The 18,433-nt window shown below is 45.6% G+C and overlaps 1 protein-coding gene across 1 annotated transcript; it reads right to left on the reverse strand.

The window, feature by feature from the left end:
- Positions 1-8,250: 8,250 nt before the first annotated feature.
- LOC127481899 (uncharacterized) lies at positions 8,251-17,796 on the reverse strand. The gene is made up of 3 exons (XM_051811712.1): positions 17,775-17,796; positions 15,422-17,600; positions 8,251-8,313 (listed from the first exon to the last, which is right to left on the reverse strand). Exons 2-3 carry the CDS (start codon positions 17,180-17,182, stop codon positions 8,251-8,253), a joined length of 1,824 nt encoding a protein of 607 aa, XP_051667672.1. The 5' UTR covers positions 17,183-17,600; positions 17,775-17,796.
- Between the last annotated feature and the right edge of the window lie 637 nt (positions 17,797-18,433).

Below are 18,433 nucleotides of genomic sequence, written 5' to 3' on the forward strand. Positions count from 1 at the left end.
TACAGCTTGCTTGTTTGTTTGTTTTACCTATCATGTAATTGCATGTCATGCAAGAAATATGAATTTATAGTTGTACCTCTCTAAGGTTTTGCAGCTCTGAATGCAGTGCTATCTTGACTGATGACATGAATAGTCAGGATACTGCCTTTCCCACTTCTGAATGTAACACCGAATTTCATCTTGTATTAGGACTGAGATGATTTAGCTACTAAAACTAACTTAAATGTGTTGCTGTTTTAAGAAATTATGGAAATTAATGATTTGCTTAGATTACATTAACATTAGTGAAGGTTGTTCTGTCTTCACTGGATGTAAATAACCTCTGATTACAGTATTGCATATTTTAAGGGGGTTTGGTTTACATTAAATTATCCTATTTAAACATTTTTGTCTATGTTTATAGAAAATTTTTTGTAACATTTGTTTTTCAATATGCTAAATAAAAATTTTTAAGATGCCTCCATTGTTTCAAGATATCAATTCTACACAACTACAATGAGAATTAACTGTGTATTTAAGTGGTCTTCTAATTTGCATTGCTCTATGGACTTAGTTGCATGAATCAATTATTTTTATGATACAAAATATCTATTGTTTGTAGGCAAGCAAGTATATTCTTTCAAAATTCAGGCTCAATTTTAATCATATTTGTGAATTTGTATAGTTTTCAGTTTTAAAAAAAGCATCTGTTCTAGCCATAGCAAAATAACAGTCACAGGCTGAGGGAAAGCAGAAATTATTCTCTGTTACAACAGACTGAAAGATTACAGCTGAGTGAGAGGACAACTCTTTGGCAGTTTTTACTCCACAGGCGGCAAGGTTGCTTTGAAACTTCTTTGAATTATTTGAGGGCTAATTCCAGAATTAGTCTGTTTTTTCAAGCACTGTAATTGGGATCAGAACTGGGTCAGAGGATTTCTTCACACTGTCTCATTGGCTGTGTTATAAACATGAGCATATTCCCTTTTTCACTCACTGACAATATCATGGACTAACCTGGAATTATTAAAAGGTTTTTCCAGCATTAAATATGACCAGTGACATTGGTCACTGGTCACAAAAACCAAATCTTCTGCAGCAAAAAAAGTGTTTTAAGTCAGAGGACTTAATTTCAAAGTCGACTTCAGCCATTTGAAAGTGATTGCAAAATTTTACCATCATTTCTGGGAATGTCATAACTGAACAAAACCAAAACCAGTCTTGCATAATGACCCCTGCTGGAACCTGAAGGTCTCTTTTGCAGTCAACACAAACTTTGTGTCATCCTTTCTCGCTCTGGTAGGCAGGATAATGTGTCCCTGGTATTTTTGGAGAGGCTGGTGAAGCCTGGAGGGAGGTGGGTGTCTGAGAGTTTCATGGACACGAGGGCAGTTTTTACACTGATCATAACAAAAGGGCAAAGAGAGTCTTTTGAAGCAGCAGGGTGAGTGTGACTTTCCAAGCTGTCACATGCACAGTGTAGCACCTTGCTCCCCTTGGAACGTTTCTTATCCAAACAGGACACTCTGCCCTGGGTTAAGTGGCGTTTGCTGTGCATGTACACGTTTGTGTCCTGACTGTACATCCATCACCATGGGCTGATGTGTTTGCACATGGCTCAGTGCATGATTGCCTCTGCATGCCTGGCTCCCAGCTATGGGAGTGTGGCAGATACAATGTTAAACTGGTATCATGAATCTCAGTGTCTATAAAAATCAGATCATCGTGCAGGTTACTGGTGATGAATGTTCATTATTTATTGTTTTGCACGCCCTGAGCACTGTTCTCTGCTGCTCTAAATCACATTGATAGATTTCTTTTTATCTTCTGCATAATGTGAGAGTTGTAAATGTCTCCTAGTGCTACTCGGTGATTTTTAAAAAGAAAGAAAACCATGTTCAGCTGAAAGCACAGAGGTGACATCTGTACTATTTCATTGCTTGCTGCACACAGATTTGATTGATTTGCTACAGGGTAATTGAACTTTGAGCTTTGCCAGAAAGTTGAACTACACTTTTCTTCTACAGGGGTATCTCAGTAATTGTATTTTTCATTTGGCAATGAGTTATTGAATGCTAAGTAACAAGTCAGCACAAGAAAGGCCTTGCTTATATTCTCTTGACCATGTATATATCTAGCATGTGCAGCTTGTTATACAGCACTGCTTACCATTTAGCTTTGTGCAACAATGTTTGCTGTAATATTAGGACCTGTGTTCTCTTTGCCTGTCCTGTCTCTGGGTATCACGCAATAAAAGCACACTGACTGCTGTGCTGTTTTCCCCTTAGAAACAACAAAACCTAAGAATCAAAACAAAAATTTTCAGTGTGACCTGCTGTTTCCTTCTCCACTTGGAAGAATTGTATGTACCTGCATCGCTCCCAGGGTTAGCTGAGGAGCTTAAAGCAAGGAGGAAACAAGTGCTTAAATCATTTTGATACTTCCAGCAATGAAATGTGTGCATAGGGAATATTCTCTACCAGACTGTCTCCCTGGCCTTTCCTGTGGTGTAGAATGTGTTTTCCCACAGAACAGTCCCTGGATCGATTCCATAGGTCAGAGGCTCCTGATTTGATTTTTCCTTAGATTTTTCTTTATTTTGTTACTCAGCTCTTGCCACTGGCAGTGATGCTGAGCACAAGGACTCAAGTTGTTTGTTCAGTGACACGCTGCAAGGTCTGTACATATGTGGATCTGCTACCCAAGCTTGCCTGCTGTCCTTCCCTGTCCCTGACATTGCTGGTCTGCTCCCACCTGGGCCAGGCAGTATTTCAGTGCTGGACAAACAGCCAGGGGGATGAATGCAGGCATTTGGAGCCAGATGCAGGTGTCAGTCTGTGACACACAGTGAGGCACAGCCTGTTACCACCTGAGGCCTTTTCACGTCCAGTCTTAATGCAACCACCACACGTGGGTTGTTTCCAAGATTAAAACCACTGCAGGCAGCATTTCTTACCAGGACTTTCTGTGAAAAATTACACTGTTGAAGGAAAGCAAGGGCAATGTGACCAGCTCAAATATTCTCCCGAGCTGGCACCCCTAAACTCTCTTAGCACAAGTCATTTATTTCCATTTACTATTGGGATTGTTATTTTTATCTCTTCCTTTTATTTTGTTTTTTCTGCCTTTCTGTTCATGGTTCTGTTCTAACCATAGGTTTTTCTTTACAGGTGGGTGAAGGTAAAATATAGTGACCCTCTGAAAGAAAACCTGACATATGAGAGTTTGTCAGACTGGGGTTTTTGTATGTACCCACCTCACTGGCATTTTAAATAAAATCAAAAAATTCCACACAGATGTCTCCTGTGTCTCACAGTAGTGATATAAATATCTCAGTATCCCCTTTTTGTGTGTAGTCTTGTGGGCTTGTTTCTGAACATTATGTTGGTGTCTCTAAATGTACTTCTTCTGTCCTGCAGCTGTTTGAAATCATGGTTTGGATTGTTTCCAACTCACCTACAACTTCAAGAGTGTTAGTAGAATATAGTAAAGGCTGGACACTCTTGAACATTCATTTGTTGGTAGCACAGGCAGCATTAAGCAAATTTCTCCGTGACAGCACCTGAGGAGTGGGCAAGGTTGAAGGTAACTATCGACTTTAAAATGAAAAGACCTTTCTTCCATGAAGAAAAAGTGCTGACCTCAAACCTAAGCCTGACTACTGCTCTGGGTCGTCCCAGATATGTCCAATAATCACAAAAAGCTTCGTTTTTCTGTTTCTAGGTGTTTTGGATGTTTTTCTCTTAACTTACTGATTTTTGCATTTTGTTTAATAGCAGTGCTGAATACTGATAGCTCCTTGTTCTATTCCCCCTAAAATATTTCACATGCTCTTATTTCAAAGTGCATAACAGTCGATACTTTTATTGTGCAGATTTATTAAAAGAAATGTAGGTTTGAAAAAATTTCTAATGTTATGTTCTCTTCAATTTTTTTTCAGCCCTATGAAATGTTATTTGTAGCTCACTGTCCCTTTTCTTGCCTAATTGTGCTACTAACCTTCATTACCTTTCAACCTTTCCACACAGGCAGCTTGGCTCTGTGAAAATGCTCCCGTCTCCTTCATTGGTAGAAGTGTTTAAAAAAGAGGTTTCTGTCCTGCACAGTACTTTGAGATTTCAACATTTGCTGTTCTGCGTAGCACAACATTGACTTCCTGAAAACTTCACAAAATCATGATACTAGTGCCAAAATACTCAGTGTCTGGGGGCTGTCAGCAAACCCCCAGCCTGTAAGGAAGGCTGACTCTTGCTCTGACCTTCACCCACAGCCCTGAAGCAAGGATTTGAACTTGTGTTTCCTCCACTGCAGGGCATTAGGCTGCTTTGCACGTTGAAGTAGACTAGCAGACTTCAAAATCCCTTGACATTTTCTATAGTATGTGCAGATCTCTGGGTATAGCACATTTAAACTGCTTGACGTAGACTTAATTTACTTATTAGCTCCTTATAATTTATTGTAAAGCAGACCAGTATTCTTCTATTAAGGGATACAACAGGGTGTGGGTTTGAGCTGCTCCTCTTGATTTTTTGTGTGCTGGTGATGCCAACCTCGATGTGATGCTTTATGGATCACAAATTCCATCTGGAGTCTGGAAAGTCATTGCCAGTGCAAGTTTTGTTTCTTGTTTTTGTCAAAACTGGCATGGTTCCATGAGCAATTTTGGCTTCACTGAATTATTTTTCAGTATAGAAGAGTTTATTAAAAAAAATTCCTGAGTAGCAGCAGTTGATGGTTCTATGATTGACTACAAATATGTCTCTTAGCAACATGACTGAAAAAAGGTCCCCCCACATTGCTCATTTGTCCATAGATTTCCAAATGGATGTGGTTACCTTGATGATAAGCCATCTCACTTCTCCAGTACTCCTTGCACCATATTTTGTGCCATACTGTTGAAAAGTCTTCTCCAGAGTGACATTAAAAGTATAAGCCCTAATTTCAGACTCCTGTTTTGGGACATGTGTAAAATGCCTTCCCAGGCAGCTGAGTACTGCTACCACACATCACCAAAGCATTCACTTCCCTTTCCCAGCAGCTCTTCTGTGCCAGGCCTTGCAAAGGATAGAGACCTGTGGAGTTCATTTTGCTGTCTGACAGAGGTTTCAGAGCCAGGTACAGCCTGTGGACCTTTCATCTGGCATCTCCTCTGTGCTGGTGACAATGACAAATTATTGGCTTGCTGATAGTCAACATCATTTTGATAATCCGTTCTTTGAAAGAGATTGCTGTAGTTGGTTGTGAACAAATGCTCCACTTTCACAAGATTTCACAGATGAGATTCTGCAAGAGGCTGCCCTGCTGTCCCCTGCACCTCCCCATGGCATATCCCTCTGCTTTCTCAGAGAGCCTCCTCGGGCTGCAAGGACACTGTGTCACCACCACAGCTGCAATATGTGTTGATTTGAGGCTGGTTAGCACTGAGCACAGACTTGATGGAGGCATTGCTGTGTGAGAGAGATGGCAGGGGTGCTGTCTTTCCCCACTCCCAAAGAAGGGTGTCCAGCACTGATGGAGACGTGGCCATGGAGTGCAGGCTGCCATGACCCCATGGTAGCAGCCACTCTGCCTGGCTGCAACTGCATTTGACTATGAAGTAATGCCTCTGAGAAGCAGATGCTGTCACTGTTCAGAGCTCTATTTTGCTTCAGGACCAGCCTGAAGCAAACATGCTCCATGTGACCAGGGCTAATGTGGTAAGAACTGCTCAGCTACACGTGAGGCACTGCTGGGCTGTGCTGGCTGCCCCATGGCCTGAAGCAGCTTTACAGACCTGCTTCACAAACCCCTAAGCTGCCATGGAGCTCTCTACTCAAGAGATCTCTTCTCTCCATATGCTACGGGCAGCAGCACCTTAGCTGGGTTTGTAATGCAAACAGCTGGGTGAGCATCTGAATCTTTCCAGGTCCACAGAGCTGCCCCATCTCTCTTACTTGCATGGCCTTAATTTTAATTTCTTTGGGGCATGTTCTAAAAGCTTCCTGTTTTAGATAAGGCTTTGAAGGGCATATAAAGAAATCATGGGAAGGTGCCTTGGGAATGTTCCTGTCGTCACTGTGCAGTGCCTGATGCAAAATTGTTTTCTTCACTTTGTTATTTAAACTGCTGGCAGGTGAGTTAATAAATTTTAATAGAATGCTACAGGGTGGGCTTCGGAAATCTAATTATTTGAAGGGCACTCAGAAATGTTAAAAGGTCTCTTTTAATGCCAAATCTAAAGAAAATGATACAATTAAATAATGGTCTAGTTTTTTTCCTAAAAAAAAAAAAAATAAATTAGAAGAGAGAGAAAAGGAAGAGGCCAATTCAATGGGAGTAATTACTTTTGTAGTACTTGTTAAAAGTCTTCCAAACCCCTTGTTTTTGTTCAGGTACACATATCTCTGATATCTTTATTGTCTATATTTGAATCAAGTTAACAGATGCTTCTCTGTTTTTATTTGACCTGCCTTTGTGCTGTGGTTGGTATCAAGATACCCAGGAAATCCACAGCAGGGGACATTAAAATGGGAATATTGGACCAGCAGACAGTACCAACCACCCTCAAGGGCAGCTGGAGATACTGGTCCACTGAACTGGATCGGCCAGTGCAGGGACTGGTGGTATCTGTGTGAAAGGGTCAGCTTCCAGAGAGGGTTAATCAGAGGCTGGTTGGTGTGCACCCAGGCAGTGGGAAGGGAGGCATTCAGGAATGCTGAGATTATCCCATCAACCTCAAAGTGACTGTCTCACTTGATAGGTGAGACAGTCATTCCTTAGGATTTTTAAGTCGTCCCTCTGCTCCCTTGGTGGTGTGTATAAGGTTATCTCTACAGGGCAAGTAGATAAAGTATCCCCTAAAGCCAAGAGATTTGCAGTATTTTTCCTGTAGAAGAAAACAATTTCTGTCATCAACATGTCTCCTTGTCATTTTCCTTTTAAGCCTCTGTCAGTAACAATAGGGTTTGGCCTGCTGTATTCACCTTATGCAATCAAGGGAGTGGATTTCCACAAATGTTTCTGTATTCATGTGTCAACTCTGCTCCACCCTGGGTGTGAGAACACCTCCAAGGTTAGAGTAGCAAGTTCTGTACCTTCCTCTGGCCTTAAACCATTAAATATGTTGAGTGGTTGACTCTTGCTGTGGTTGAAAAGCACTGATAAAGGACTGCAGGGAATTATATCTTACTGTATTTCAGCTGTTTTACCTTTAGTCGTGTTTGTCTTAACTGAACACTCTTCAGAACACCTCTTCACAGATTATTTCTCTTTTATTTTTTCTTGTGCCAAGGTAAATTTATAATAGAAGTTTTCTTTCATTTGTGTATAACCTTGAGAAAGACTCTTTCAGCCGATAGTTTGACTGACCTTACAAAGAACAGAGCTGAGCAATTTTGTTTAATCTCATCATGTTGGAAAAGATGTACTTGTACTAAGAAATGAAAAGATTAAAAATGCAGTGGTTGTGCACAAGTCTGTTCTCGTTACATTTTTCCAAGTAACTGTTTCAAGCCTTTATCTGTTGTTGAGCTTTGTTTCTATGACTAATAAACCTATATTGAGACAAATAATGAAATATTGATTCAGCAACTTGAAACTTTTTCAACTGCCATTTTATTCAGTGCCCCCATAGGCAGCACAGCAGAATGGAAGTTTTATTGTGGACTGAACAAATCCAGTGGTTTGAGCATGACATGGTGAAATTGTAACATAGCAATAAAATCGCACAGCACATTTATGCCATCTGTTTCATAGTGGGAAAACAACACTTTGGTGATGGCCTCAAACAATAAACCTGGATTTAGAAAAGAATAACAAATGGAGCTTGTAATATTAGGAACAGTGTAAGATATTGTACATCCTCCTTTATGTTGCTCAGCTGCAAAGTTCTCCCAAGTGCTTTTTGGTTTAGGTGTCCTTAGCTGTTATAGTCTGCTGGTTTCAGGGCTCAAAAAAACATCTTTGACTCACAGAACACGGATTCCTATCTCATCTATTGCTTTTATCAGCTTTCCTTTTTTGGAGTGGGCAGGCAGGAAGGGAGTCAAGTCACATTGCTCCTCCATCAGTCAGTGACAAGAAACAAAGTTAAAGGGTCATGATCGAAGAGCAGGAGGCAAGCATGAAAAAGTTTTCTTTAATCTTTCAGCAAAACTGTGTAAAGTCTAAGACATGAGCCCTGTGTTATCAGAAACTGGGGAAATTAGATTACTATAAATTATGTAGTATGTGCAGAAAAGATTTTTTCGTGTTTTCCTTGGGAAATCAGTGATGTAAGATAAGAGGGTTCTCTTATTCTGACCACTCATCAAACATTTGATATTGTGGCCCTTGTATTTTTAAGTGACCTGTTACCTGAAAGAAGGGGCCATAAAACACTGTCCTTGTAAGCTGTTGAAATCTGTAGATAGAGAATATGATTAAGATAAGTAATAAATCCTGTTATTAACTATTTTTGTTGCAAGGTTATAAATGTTATACCTACCTAATAAGAACTAAATATCTTTCTTCAGCTTCAAACTAAAAGAGAGTAGGTTTAGATTAGATATTAGGAACAAATTCTTTACTCTGAGGGTGGTGAGGCACTGGAACACATTGCCCAGAGAAGTTTTGGATGCTGCATCCCTGGGAGTGTTTAAGGCCAGGTTGGATGGGGCTCTGAGCAACCTGGTCTAGTGGGAGGTGTCCCTGTCCAAAGCAGGAGAGCTGGAACTGGATGATCCTTAAGGTCCCTTCCAGCCCAAGCCATTAATATGATTCCATTCTATAATACTTTGGTGCATGGAATCTCCTTCAGGGAGTTTCTTACTGTTTTCTATGCCCTCATTTCCACAACAGTCCTCTGTAATGTATGTGGATGACCTTCTGTAATGGTATCTGTTTCAAAGTCTCTGTACTGACTTTTGGAGGAGGAAAGGAGAACACAAAAGATGTCAGCATTGTCAAAGCCACTGGTTTCTGGTCCAGCTACAGCACTGTGATTGCCTCAGGGCATCTGCACACTTCCAGTGGCTAAATCTCTCTCTGGCATGTCCTCCTCAGCTCAACTACCCTGTCCCCATTCCTAGTTCTGCAGCCTGATAAAAAGTGGCAGTTTCCTGCAGCCTCCCCTGCATACTGCTGCTTTACAGAGTGAGACCTTCACAGCTAATTGCCCTGAGCCTACCACCTACTTCTGTGAAGGGGGTTTGCATCCTTACCCAGCTCTCTCAGCTAGGGACCTGGTTACCTGCCTGGCACAAATTGGTGCCTGTCAGATATTAAATAAGAAGGATGGAAGCAACTGGGTTTGTTTGTGTTTAAGCTGCAGAAGCACAGTTTACATTTTTTTTTATAGTCTTTGCCAGTTTTAAGATGAGAGCTTGAAAAATGCCATTAACATGAAGAATGGTCACAAGGTAATAAAGAAACAATCTTCTCACTTTAATGACTTGAGCTAAAAGCTAAATGACTGTAGCAGCTCAGATTGTAAAAGCAGTGGGAAATTTAATGAACAGTGACCCCACAGGAAAGTCAATCTGTCTATTAATGTTTAGTTCTGTCATTTCTTCTGAAAAGTAATAAACTTCTATTATATAATCTATTGGTTACAGAACCTGGGGACAGGCTCCCGTTGAGCTTAACTCTGCCAATCTGCCTCAGCTGAAATTACTGACCTTCCCCATGTAATAGGTAAACATCCCAAGCAAGAAATAACTACTCAGGGAAACAGTATGATTGTGAGGAAAGGAAATTGTCATGAACTTGACTGCAAAAGCTCTAAATGGTTTTCATATTCCCATAATGGTAAGCGGATTCAGCCAGTTAAATTATGTAAAATATAATGAATGAAACTGTGATTAGTCAGTAGTGGCTGATGCCCCAGTTCTATAACATGTCATTCATCTGGATGCTCTAGAATACTTATTGCAAAGCAAAGGTGGCAATCAAGTAAGAGATAAAAATATGAACCCTTTTGCTTATATTTAGCTATTAAAAACATGTATTTACTTAACCAGGTAGTGGCAAGAGGCATCTTGAAAATTGGCTGATTTAGAGAAGTGTATTTTAACTACAGGCTAAAAGCTGGAAAGCTCCAAACTTAACCATCCACATGGGTTAATCCTGTGAGCACAGGCCTGGAAGAGGCTGGAGAAGTCCACTTCTGGAGAAATCTGCAAAGTAGAACCTGCCCCGTCCCATAGAATTCTTCATTTGGGCTAAAGTTTCAGATTGGCTTTGTTTTAATCTTCTCTACTTAAATCAGAACCTGATCCTGTTTGGTTATGCTTTGTGACCAGCATGTTTGAGTGGCTTTGTACAGCAGCTTGTCCTGTGAGAATGGGACTGTGCATGGGTGGGATGTCACTTTGGAAGTGGCTGAGCTGACAAAACTCTTCGGCCGCTCATCTTTCTTTTTCCTAGTTAAATAGTAGCAATTATCCAAAGTCCAATCTCTGTCACATGTATCCATCACAGTGTTCAAACTGGAGACTTATTAATTGGTTACATACTGCATGTCACATTAAATCTGTATTTTCTTCTTTACGATACTTTAATAAAAATTGTGTATGCCTATTTACATATGTTTCTCACAGATAACATTTCTTTAAAGTCCATTCAAGTTTTTTTTTGCTTGAAAGCCTATTGCAATTTGCCTTCAAATATACAGCACAAGTAGAGCTTCACATTTAAAAAGTCACAGAACTTTTTATGGTTTCCATTATTTTTTCCCCTCTTTTTTCTTTTTTTTCTAGGCTGGCATTTGGTTCTGTGAGCTGGAAAAACTGCTTTCCCCATGTCTCAGTCTAGAGAGACTAGACTGTTTGCTAAAGAGGGTGAGTTGTGAGGTAGACCAAACTCCTCTCTCTCTGCAATTGTAATGTCAAATTAAGGGGCTTTACTCGAGGAAAATGTGGAAAAACAGAAGAAATAACAACCCTTTATTAAGAAATATATGAATGTTGGCAAAAAAAAGAAAAAAAAAACAGTAACACCAAACAAAACAACACCAGCAACAACAACCACAACAACAAGTCTAAAAGAATACTCCTCTGTCCTTTAACACAGTCCTAATTGCGGTCTGCAGGGGGCGCTGTTGGGCCGCTGGAGCTGTAGGGCCTGCAGTACCTGGTCACGGTCGGCAGGGGGCGCTGTAGGACTGATGGAGCTGTAGGACCTGCAGTACCTGGTCACGGTCGGCAGGGGGCGCTGTAGGACTGATGGAGCTGTAGGACCTGCAGTACCTGGTCACGGTCGGCAGGGGGCGCTGTAGGACTGATGGAGCTGTAGGACCTGCAGTACCTGGTCACGGTCGGCAGGGGGCGCTGTAGGACTGATGGAGCTGTAGGACCTGCAGTACCTGGTCACGGTCGGCAGGGGGCGCTGTAGGACTGATGGAGCTGCAGGGCCTGCAGTACCTGGTCACGGTCGGCAGGGGGCGCTGTGGGCTCCGTCAGTCACCCGCGGGAAGAGGGGACCGGAGAGAGAGGTCCCGGACCACGGACCACGAGGGGAAGCCGAGAAGGAGATGAGGGGGGTCCTCGCCTCCGTGGGGGCGACAAGGAAGGCAGGCAGCACACTCCCACGGGAACTCACCGCTGTCTCAAGTGGCGAAGACTCACTGCAGTCTCAGGTGGTAGTGTCTCCAAAAACTCCTCCTCCTCTCCCGCGGGCAAGCAAAAACTCTCCGATGAAACACAGCGGCTCCGGCGGGCGGGACAGTCAGACAGGTTGAAGCCAGCAGGATGGGAGGGCGAGCCCCCCCAGGATTAACAGCCAAAACAAGCTAGACCTCCGGTCCCCCTCCCCAACGAAAATGCCCGTCTGCCCCCCAGAGAGCCAGCCACACACCCACACTGCCTCTCCCCTCCCAGCCAGAGTCTTCACCAGCCCCGCCTCCGTGCCTCTTCCTTATCTTTCTCCAAGATCGGTCGTTAACCCAACCCGGCTACATCTTTGGTAATGCTAATAACCTCCCTCCCCCCACTCACTCCGTTTCTTCTCCCTTGGAGTGGGGCAGGGGGAAGGAAAATTCCCCTGATTTCCTAATCTATAACATTATCCACCCCTAATTTTTCTTCCCCATGCTGCCACACTTATTAGGTTAAATCTTTGATCCTCATACGTACATGCAGTATTCCAACTATATACTCATCCACTAGTAGGTAGATACACATACAGATACAGGTGCAGGGTTACATACAGATACAAGTATACAGTTACAGCCAGCTCACCCCAGAGTAAGGTTTCCCTGAGGTATGCACCGAGTTTCTCCATCTTCCTGCATCACCCACCAGGTGCAGCCGGGCCCTTGGGCAAAAACAATCCCACGAATGGGTTTGTCTTTGCTCGAGGTAGGGTCAACCCAAACCTTTTTTCCTAACACACCCCTCGCGTGAATCACGGGGACCTTATCTCCATCCACGGTGTGGAGGGACTCTGACTGGGCAGGGCCGGCTCGGTTGATGGAACCTCTGGTGTTAACTAGCCATGTAGCCTTTGCTAGATGCTGGTCCCAGTTCTTGTCTGTCCCTCCACCCAACGCCTTCAGGGTGGTTTTCAACAGTCCATTATGTCGTTCAACTTTCCCTGCGGCTGCTGCGTGGTATGGGATGTGGTACACCCACTTGATGCCATGCTCCCCTGCCCAGGTGGCAACTAAGCTGTTTTTAAAATGAGTTCCGTTATCTGATTCAATGCGCTCTGGGGTACCATGTCGCCACAGGACTTGCTTTTCAAGGCCCAGGATGGTATTTCGGGCAGTAGCGTGAGGCACCGGGTACGTCTCCAGCCATCCAGTGGTGGCTTCCACCATAGTAAGCACATAGTGCTTACCTTGGCGGGTTCGTGACAGTGTGATGTAATCGACTTGCCAGGCCTCCCCATACCTGTACTTACTCCAGCGTCCCCCATACCATAGGGGCTTGAGTCTCTTAGCCTGTTTAATGGCAGCACAGGTCTCACAGTCATGGATAACCTGGGAAATAATGTCCTTGGTTAAGTCCACCCCTCGGTCTCGTGCCCATATATGGGTGGCATCTCTGCCCTGATGGCCTGAGGCATCATGGGCCCACCGTGCTAGGAACAACTCTCCTTTGTGCTGCCAGTCCAAGTCCACCTGTGACACCTTGACTCGTGCGGCTCGGTCTGCCTGTTCATTGTTGCGATGCTCCTCATTGGCTCGGCCTTTGCGCACATGGGCATCTACGTGGCGGACCCTCACAGTGAGCTTCTCTGTTCGGGTAGCGATGTCTTGCCACGTATCAGCAGCCCAGATGTGTTTTCCCCCGCGTTTCCAATTGGCCTTCTTCCATCTGTCCAGCCATCCCCACAGAGCATTGGCTACCATCCACGAGTCAGTGTAGATGTAAAGCTTTGGCCACTTCTCCCGTTCTGCAATGTCCAATGCCAGCTGGACTGCTTTGAGCTCTGCGAATTGACTCGATTCTCCTTCTCCTTCAGTAGCTTCTGAAACTTGTCGGGCGGGGCTCCATACAGCTGCTTTCCATTTGCGCTTCGTTCCTACAAGGCGACAGGAACCGTCAGTGAAGAGGGCGTAGCGTGCTTCTTCTTTCGGTAGTTTATCAAATTCTGGAGCTTCTTCAGCCCGTACCGCCTGCTCTTCTGCTTCCTCATCTGCTAGACCAAAACTCTCGCCTTCCGGCCAATTTGTGATGACTTCTAGGATCCCAGGGCGATTCAGATTTCCAATACGGGCACGCTGTGTGAGCAGAGCGATCCACTTACTCCATGTAGCATCAGTGGCATGATGTGTGGTGGGGGCCTTTCCTTTAAACATCCAGTTCAGCACTGGTAGTCGAGGTGCCAAGAGCAGCTGTTCTTCTGTGCCAATCACCTCAGAGGCAGCTTGTACTCCTTCATAAGCCGCTAGGATCTCCTTCTCTGTTGGGGTGTAATTGGCTTCAGATCCCCTGTAGCTTCGGCTCCAGAACCCAAGTGGGCGACCTCGAGTCTCACCAGACACCTTTTGCCAGAGGCTCCAGGAGAGACCTTTATTCCCAGCTGCAGAATAGAGTACATTTTTCACATCTGTCCCCGTCCTGACTGGCCCAAGGGCTACAGCATGTGCAATCTCTCGTTTAATCTGTTCGAATGCCTGTTGCTGTTCAGGGCCCCACTGGAAATCATTCTTTTTTCGGGTAACCAGGTAGAGAGGGCTTACGATTTGACTGTACTCCGGGATATGCATCCTCCAGAAACCTATGGCACCCAGAAAAGCTTGCGTTTCTTTCTTGCTGGTTGGTGGGGCCATGGCTGTGATCTTATCGATGACTTCCGTCGGGATCTGACGACGCCCATCTTGCCATTTCACCCCCAGGAACTGGATTTCTCGGGTAGGTCCCTTAACTTTACTCTTCTTTATGGCAAAACCAGCTCCCAGGAGGATCTGGATGATTTTCTTCCCTTTCTCGGAAACCTCCTCTGCTGTGTCCCCCCATATGATGATGTCGTCAATGTATTGCAGGTGTTCTGGAGCCTCACCCTTCTCTAATGTGGCTTGGATCAGCCCATGGCAGATGGTGGGGCTGTGTTTCCACCCCTGGGGCAGTCGGTTCCAAGTGTACTGCACGCCCCTCCAGGTGAAAGCGAACTGCGGCCTACACTCTGCTGCTAAGGGAATGGAGAAGAATGCGTTTGCGATGTCAATAGTAGCATACCACTTCGCTGTCTTGGACTCCAGTTCATACTGGAGTTCCAACATGTCTGGAACAGCAGCACTCAGCGGTGGGGTGACTTCATTCAGGCCACGGTAGTCCACAGTCAGTCTCCATTCTCCGTTAGACTTACGCACAGGCCAGATAGGACTGTTGAAAGGTGAATGGGTCTTGCTGATCACCCCTTGGCTCTCCAGCTCACGGATCATCTTATGGATGGGGATCACAGAGTCTCGGTTTGTCCGGTACTGCCGGCGATGCACTATTGTAGTGGCGATTGGCACTTGCTGTTCCTCGACTTTCAGCAACCCTACGGCCGAAGGGCTCTCCGAGAGGCCGGGCAGCGAGTTCAACTGTTTAGCCTCCTCGGTCTCCACAGCAGCTATTCCAAAAGCCCATCTATGTCCCTTGGGGTCCTTGAAGTACCCGTTCTTGAGATAGTCAATGCCCAGGATACATGGGGCATCTGGACCAGTCACAATGGGGTGTTTCTGCCAGTCTTTCCCGGTCAAGCTCACTTCAGCTTCAACTATGGTCAACTCTTGAGATCCTCCAGTCACCCCCGAAATGGAAATAGTCTCTGGTCCCACATGTCCTGAGGGCATTAACGTACATTGAGCGCCAGTATCAACCAAAGCCTGATATTTCTGTGGGTCTGACGTGCCAGGCCATCTGATCCACACAGTCCAATAGACACGGTTGTCCCGTGCCTCTACCTGGCTAGAGGCAGGGCCCCTCTAACACTCGTCTTCATTCTGCCAGTCATCGTTTTCCTCTTGTGAACGTCGACGGGAGGTGCCCTCTACCGAGTCAGATCCCTGCCCGCAGGATACTGGTACGGCACTCACTTTCGCAGACTTCCCCTTTTCTTTCCCTTTCAACTCTTGTACTCGGGCTGCTAGGGCCCGGGTAGGTTTCCTGTCCCATCGTCTCATGTCTTCTCCATGGTCACTTAGGAAGTACCACAACTCAGTTCGTGAAGTCTGTCTGTTCTCTCTAGCTGAGGGGCGTCTGGTTCTCACTGGGGCCGTATGGAGATTGTTTCTCTCAATCTTCTCTTTCAACCCTGTAGTTAATTCCTTGAGCTCATTAACTATTGTCTCTACAGAGGAGATACGGGCCTGTATCGGTCCTCCGATCATACTGTCGTACAACCGAAGTTTATTTATTACAGACATCACTGGCTCCCGCTTCTCCCCAGCCTCCAGTGATGTCAGGTAACCTTTATGTATGGACGGCCCCATACGTGTAAAGCTCCACCACATCTGTGGTGTACACTTAACCTTGTCAGGATCGTTGGTAGGTTGCCCATCCCCCCCAAACAGTACTTCTAGCAATGCCATTTCTCTCAGCCGTAGGATTCCTTCTTCGATGGTCTTCCAGCTCTTGGTGTAATGATCTGCCTGCAAGGAATCTCTGTAAATGAACCTCTCTCTCACACCATCCACGAGCCGTGCCCAGAGAGACAGGGGCTTCGATTCCCTCACAAACACCTCCTCAATACCCACATCTTGGGCAATGGACCTCAGGAACCTCGCTTCACCACCATCAAGGTTTACTGCATCACCTGTAGAGTCCCAAACTCGGATCATCCAGGCCAGAACGGGCTCACTCGGACGACGAGCAACATCTGCCCGTAGATTCCGGAGGTTATTATACGATAAAGACTCAGTGATGATTTCTGTCTCTGGAGCAGCTGCTTGTGAGGACCCTGCCTCTCCATCATCGTCAACTAGGCGAACTGATTTGGCTTTACATTTCTTCCTGTGGATAGTGGCAACCTCCGTTGGTTTAGTCTGCCCCTTAGTTTTTTCCTTATCCTGAGTCACCTTGATATTAGGCATCTTGTCCTCGTCTTTTCCTTTCCCCTGGGAATGCTGCACCATACCAAGCAACTTCCTGTAGGCAATGGCCAAGACCCCGCATGCAGCTGTCACCTGCTTCTCCATGGATCCATCACGACCCCTCTCCCTCACAGCTTTCATTATTTTTATAGGGTTCAGGAGTTGTTCAAGGGTAAGTTTCCATGTCATGGGAGCTGAGCAACTTTCTAGGAATTTACCCATGTCCTCCCATAACCCACGCCACTCGAGGTTTTCCACCCCTGGGTCAGGCTCCTGAACGCCTTCTCGGTAATTCTTGGCCTTGGCTTGGTATATCAGGTATGCTATAGTGGCACAATTTAGGATGAAAAGCCCAACAATTGAAATGTCTCGGACATCTAAAAATGATTTAAACTTCCCAGAGGCCATTGTATCGTATCCAAAAGGGAACTGAATAAAAGGTTGGGCGCGTGCATTCCCCTGTGTGTCTCCATAAGAATGGGTACTATTATCCTTAAAACCCCAGAGGAAGCAGCTTAGGCTAGAGCAGTAGTGTATCCTTGAGGATATGTTCCGGATGAAAATCACAGGTGCTGAATTTGCCGTGTCATATACCCAATGCACAAACTCAAAAGTACTTATTGCAATGTAAGTACTAGTATGCGAACTGAAACACGTTGACAGGTGGGACAGGTATCTTGGCATGGTCATATGCCAGAGGAGAGCAACAACCCCTAACATCATGGTGCCTACAAATTCAAAAACGCGTGTCAATCACACAAAGGGTAGTTATTCTTTTTCCACCTTTCCTCTTTCGGGCCCCACGTTGGGCGCCAAAAAATGTCTCAGTCTAGAGAGACTAGACTGTTTGCTAAAGAGGGTGAGTTGTGAGGTAGACCAAACTCCTCTCTCTCTGCAATTGTAATGTCAAATTAAGGGGCTTTACTCGAGGAAAATGTGGAAAAACAGAAGAAATAACAACCCTTTATTAAGAAATATATGAATGTTGGCAAAAAAAAGAAAAAAAAACAGTAACACCAAACAAAACAACACCAGCAACAACAACCACAACAACAAGTCTAAAAGAATACTCCTCTGTCCTTTAACACAGTCCTAATTGCGGTCTGCAGGGGGCGCTGTTGGGCCGCTGGAGCTGTAGGGCCTGCAGTACCTGGTCACGGTCGGCAGGGGGCGCTGTAGGACTGATGGAGCTGTAGGACCTGCAGTACCTGGTCACGGTCGGCAGGGGGCGCTGTAGGACTGATGGAGCTGTAGGACCTGCAGTACCTGGTCACGGTCGGCAGGGGGCGCTGTAGGACTGATGGAGCTGTAGGACCTGCAGTACCTGGTCACGGTCGGCAGGGGGCGCTGTAGGACTGATGGAGCTGTAGGACCTGCAGTACCTGGTCACGGTCGGCAGGGGGCGCTGTGGGCTCCGTCAGTCACCCGCGGGAAGAGGGGACCGGAGAGAGAGGTCCCGGACCACGGACCACGAGGGGAAGCCGAGAAGGAGATGAGGGGGGTCCTCGCCTCCGTGGGGGCGACAAGGAAGGCAGGCAGCACACTCCCACGGGAACTCACCGCTGTCTCAAGTGGCGAAGACTCACTGCAGTCTCAGGTGGTAGTGTCTCCAAAAACTCCTCCTCCTCTCCCGCGGGCAAGCAAAAACTCTCCGATGAAACACAGCGGCTCCGGCGGGCGGGACAGTCAGACAGGTTGAAGCCAGCAGGATGGGAGGGCGAGCCCCCCCAGGATTAACAGCCAAAACAAGCTAGACCTCCGGTCCCCCTCCCCAACGAAAATGCCCGTCTGCCCCCCAGAGAGCCAGCCACACACCCACACTGCCTCTCCCCTCCCAGCCAGAGTCTTCACCAGCCCCGCCTCCGTGCCTCTTCCTTATCTTTCTCCAAGATCGGTCGTTAACCCAACCCGGCTACATCTTTGGTAATGCTAATAACCTCCCTCCCCCCACTCACTCCGTTTCTTCTCCCTTGG

The sequence above is a fragment of the Manacus candei genome, unplaced genomic scaffold (genome assembly GCF_025592945.1).
Source record: "Manacus candei isolate 608988 ecotype Guabito, Panama unplaced genomic scaffold, ASM2559294v1 h1tg000083l, whole genome shotgun sequence".
NCBI lineage: Eukaryota > Metazoa > Chordata > Aves > Passeriformes > Pipridae > Manacus > Manacus candei.